The following is a 5,389-nucleotide window of genomic DNA, read 5'->3' on the forward strand; positions in this document are numbered from 1 at the left end:
GCCGGCGTCTGCTGCATCATGGGAGGATGTCACCACCTTCCGTGATCGTTATCCGGGTTTCCAGCTCGAGGACGAGCTGTTTCAGAATGGAGGGGGAGATGTCATGTGGGGTCAGCCCTATAGGCGCAAGGCAGGCCCCACGCGGTCTAGGCCTGCACCGGCCTAAACTATGGGCTAGTTTAATTATAGAAGTTGTGTTAGATTAGGAGTCTGGGTTAGTTGGAAAGGTTTAGTCCCGTAGAAGGTTACCCTGCCAACTCCCAATTAGAGTAGGAATCTAGTCTTGTAATCAGGCTTTATGTAGCCAGCCTTTGGATGAATAAAATTAAGCAGAAACAATCTAATCTCTCACCCTATGCTCCTACACCCCGGCGCCTCTCCTCACCCCCTTATCCAGCGAAAGGCCGGCGAGGGATTCGCCCCCAGTCTCCCGTCTCTCACGACTACAACCTCCGCTCCAACCCACCAGCCCGTGACAGACGTGTTTTAATTCCACTCATTCAAATTGTATGTAATACATACTGCAATATCCAAAACGTCTTATAGTAGTGAACGGAGGGAGTAATAACAAAGAAAAATATACCCATTATGAATTTGCTATCGAATACCTAGGAATCATACTCATGGGACACACGATAACTTTAAATTGTCCAATTTTGATGCTTCTAGTCCAGTCAGATTAGTGCCAACAGTTTCTGCTATATTCATGGCCAATTATCAACATGTAAAGTAATAGGATGACAGCATACCATTGCAAGCGACTATCTGAGTGGTCGATCTTGTGAAAAAAATATACAATCATCTGAGAATTAAAGGGCTTACATGGAGTCGATAAATATGTGCCAGGATGCTTGAACATGAAAGCACCAATGAGAATGCCCAAATGCTCACAGTGTATGGTTATTACTCGCTGGATCCGCCATCTTCTTTGCTACTCAGGGTTCGTATTATTGCTTCCAACACCTTGATATCACTATCTCTCTTGGCGATCTCCTCTTGTTTTGCCCGCAGCTCTTCCATGTGCAGCTGGAAAACTCCTGCAAGATGAAAAACATAAATGAACTATGAAGCTCCGGACTAACCTCAGATAGTCAAATGCTGGTGCACCAGCAAGACGGTACACATACTTGCAGTGTTCTCCAGCTCCTTTGTGACTTCCTGCGCACGCAGCTCTGCAGCCCGTTGAGCGGCTTCAGCCTGACGTTTTTCTGTACGGGCTCGAGCAGCTGCAGAAATGGCGGCGTCCAGTTCATGCTCCAGAGACTGCACCCTCTGGTCAAGAATCTAATCCACAGGAAAGAAGTACCAATCAATACAAAAACATACCAAATAACAAACTGTAGAATAACAGTTAACTAGATGCCAACATACACTCGAGCCAATAAAGTGCCAAACTACATCCATCGATCTAAGACAAGACTAAAAGGTACCCTGTTGGTTAATTCTATATTATACTCCCTCCGTCCTAAAATAAGTGTCTTAAGCTTAGTACAATTTTGTACTAGATCTAGTATAAAGTTGAGACAGTTATTTTGGGACAGAGGGAGTAGCTTATAAAGATACTACTAGATACCAATCTATGGTAGAGATACGCTACAAAGGAAATAATTTACTAGCCATTATTCCACAAACTTATTACACAATCATGTAGGAAGTCCAAATATAAAAATAGGCATCTGTGTTGTGAACCTGTTTGGAGGTGCATATGACTCTAAATTCATAAGCATAGGTTGGTACAACCGAGCTTAAGTATTTGTCATTCACTTACTTGACACCCATTTATCATTATATTTGTAACCACATGTTATTTGTCAAACAGGGAGCCTTCTGTTGTTGGCTTGTTGGCCAGAACAAATCCGCACTTCAGTAAACTCAGTTACGGCAAAGTCTATCACAAACCAAACATGTCCTTGTAGTTACAATATGAGGAGAAAATAACCGAGAATTGTCTGAAATTCATCACATGCCTGTACAAAACTAAAACGAATGATAAATGTGAGTCATGTATTTTGCTAAGGTGGTGCATGGCTTTATGCATTCAGTTCCAAAATCATTGTCAGGACCATCACATAAATACAATTAATCAGATCGAATCCATTTGACTGGAGCTGGTACCACCCATTCTGCCTAGCTCTATCAGAACCCAAAGCAAAGCCAAATAGACTAGACTGAACTGAACTTCTGCCATCTAAGATACACCTGAGATATGGACAGGGATTCTGTGTTGTTTGCTTACTGATTAAGCTCACGCCGATTAGAGGGCGGCACCTATCTACAGGCCCAAGTGAAAGGATCGGTTTGTGAATTGGAACCATGGGTAGGTACCTTGATGGAGCGGGCCTGTTCCGACGCGAGGGAGGCCTTGGAGAAGACGTCTTCGTCGACGAAGACGGCCTTGCGGGCGAGCAGCTTCTGCAGCGACTCGACGTTGGCGCCCAGCTCTCCCAGGTTACCGATCGCGGCGCCCCACCGCTCGCGCGAGGGCACAGCGGTGGGCACGGAGGACGACAGGGAGGCGACCGCGACGGAGGATTTCTCCCTCTGCGCCATCGCCGCCGGCGATCTCTGGTGCGGTTGGCTACCAACTACTCCTCCTGCCCACTTCACGCTTTGGCCCCTAGGCTTCACCGCAGTCACGGAATACGAGGAGGAATGAACTCTTACGACCGTGACGTCAGATATTTGAGGTTCTAAACTCACAGCTAATCAGTAGAAAACAAGAAATCAAATTACTACTCCCTCCGTTCCTAAATATAAGTCTTTTTAAAAAAATGAACTACGTACAGATGTATATAGACATACTTTAGAATGTAGATTCACTCATTTTGCTTTGTATGTAGATCCCTAGTGAAATCTCTTAAAAGTCTTATATTTATGAACGAAAGGAGTAGAATGTTTCTTGATCTCATGCACCACTGCTCCATGTGATGTTGAGGTCCCCTTTCAAATCACTTAAATTGGTAACTTGCAATCAGATGCCATAAATATTTTATGAATATAGAAATCATCTATTAAGGCTAGTGCTTTTCTTATTGTCAAAGTTTTTAATACTTTTGGGTTCGTCAATGTTTCTGAAAACGACTTCACATGTACTCTGAAAGACGCGGGAGAAATCCCTACAGATCGCGCCTACGCCACCAAACCCACCAGCCTTGGAAACCGTCGCGTCAACGCTAATCTTGGTGTGGTCCTACCATGGTGGTAGCTAGGTAGACGACTTAAGTTGGGCTGCCAATTGTGCTCTTATTGCCGGCTTAAATGTTAACTACACATACATCCCGTAGCTTTTATTGAAGACATGTGTAGAGAAAGGTGTTTGAAAAATTCCTTCATGTATGATCTTCTGCCAAGCATCGTTAGGTACGAGCACTCCCACTGACTGGTAGGACCGCACCGAACCTCTCATGTATCCATCACTCAGGGCGTGTTTGGTAACTCGCATACAACCCAACGAGGCATGCGAAGGACAAAATTGGGTTGTTTGATTGCCTAGCCGGCATGTGCTTCTCCGGCCGCACGAAACTTTAAGCACCCCTAGGCATGTCGCGGGGGAACGGGCGAATCGGCGGTCTTTTGCAAGCCAGGCTCACTTGAGCCACGCGTGCGCCCTCGCTGCACGCCTCATAACTCCCCTCCCTCTCTCCTCTCACCGCCTACTCCCCATTCACACCACTCTCTCTCTCTCTCACTCGCTCTCCTCACAACCTCGACATGCTCTCCTCCAATGTCTCAGTCGCCGTCGCGCCACCCCCTCACCCCATCACCCCCCGCAACAACCCAATCCAAGATCGATGGTGGCCAGCATCGCCAACAACGGCATTAACCTGATGGTGGCCCCCGTGCATCGTCCACCTTTTGTGCCAGGCCATGTCCGCGGGCCAATGCTGTCGCGGCCGCTCCGGCTCGGCCTCCATATCAAGACCTGGTGGTCCTAGATTCGGTTGCGCCACCGAAGGGGTCCCATCGGGTGCACCGTTGCTGGGAACCTGATGCGGAGCATCCTACGGTCATCCCAATGGACACTACACCAACTCACCAAGTACCAAGTGGACCGAACACAAGAGCTCGCGCACGTGCCATTGAAACTAAGGTGAACTCACTCCTTTTCGAGCTAGATATGAATATGAACGGGACTTGGATGGTACCTCACAATGGAACTATGTGCATCATTAGCTATGAGGAAAAATCCACCAAGGGACTAGGAAGCCTCACCAAGTCCAAGGAGAGGAGCAATAAGAATGCACGAAGAAGCATGGCAGGAAGAAGTAGGACATGCTCATAGGTGAACCCGTGCGCGCGGCCTCTGTGGACCTCGTGCGCATGAGCCCTACAAAAACTTTATCGACACCCCGTGCGCACGGGCCCCATGACCCCATGTGCATGGGCCTCCGTTGTAGATGATGTACACCCCGTGCACACGAGCATGTACCATGCACTGGGACCCCTCAACGCAAGGGGCTAACTTAGGCTGCGCACACGGGCCTACCAGAGAAATTGCATGGGAAATGCACTTTTGCACTCACTTCGTCACTCACGTGTAGCCACCTATATATTTCATACCAAGAACTTTTGTTAGCAAAGTATATGAGACCATTAGAGAGATCTTTGCTCCTTGTACCTCCTCCTTGAGGATCAAGACCTTCAAAGGGAGAAGGATCGCTATCATAGGATCCCCAAGGCCTCCCAAGGGAGAAGGATCGCTCTAGATCATCAAGACCTCATCTCATCGGGATTTGAGAAGAACCTTGATGACCCACAAGTGTAGGGGATCTATCGTAGTCCTTTGAATAAGTAAGAGTGTCGAACCCAACGAGGAGCGGAAGGATCTGACAAGTAGTTTTCAGCAAGGTATTCTCTGCAAGCACTGAAATTATCGATAACAGATAGTTGTGTGATAAGATGATTCGTAGCAAGTAGCAAGTAACAATAGTAACAAAGGTGCGGCAAGATGGCCCAATCCCTTTTGTAGCAAGGTACAAGCCTGGACAAACTCTTATAGGAGGTAAAGCGCTCCCGAGGACACATGGGAATTTCTGTCAAGCTAGTTTTCATCACGTTCATATGATTCGTGTTTGCTACTTTGATAGTTTGATATGTGGGTGGACCGGTGCTTGGGTGCTGCCCTTACTTGGACAAACATCCCACTTATGATTAACCCCTCTCGCAAGCATCTGCAACTACGAAAGAAGAATTAAGACAAAGTCTAACCATAGCATTAAACTAGTGGATCCAAATCAGCCCCTTACGAAGCAACGCATAAACTAGGGTTTAAGCTTCTGTCACTCTAGCAACCCATCATCTACTTATTACTTCCCAGTGCCTTCCTCTAGGCCCAAATAATGGTGAAGTCTCTGTTGGGTAACGTAGCATAAATTCAAAAAAATTCCTA

At 46.8% G+C, this 5,389-nt stretch overlaps 1 protein-coding gene across 1 annotated transcript; it reads right to left on the reverse strand.

Moving 5' to 3' along the window:
• Positions 1–636: 636 nt before the first annotated feature.
• On the reverse strand, positions 637–2,680 carry LOC123396755. Its single transcript, XM_045091596.1, has 3 exons — positions 2,326–2,680; positions 1,128–1,284; positions 637–1,037 (listed from the first exon to the last, which is right to left on the reverse strand). The coding sequence occupies exons 1-3, from the start codon at positions 2,548–2,550 to the stop codon at positions 904–906; spliced, it is 516 nt and encodes a 171-aa protein (XP_044947531.1). The 5' UTR covers positions 2,551–2,680; the 3' UTR covers positions 637–903.
• Between the last annotated feature and the right edge of the window lie 2,709 nt (positions 2,681–5,389).

This window comes from Hordeum vulgare, chromosome 5H, assembly GCF_904849725.1.
Source record: "Hordeum vulgare subsp. vulgare chromosome 5H, MorexV3_pseudomolecules_assembly, whole genome shotgun sequence".
NCBI classification, from domain to species: Eukaryota; Viridiplantae; Streptophyta; class Magnoliopsida; order Poales; family Poaceae; genus Hordeum; species Hordeum vulgare.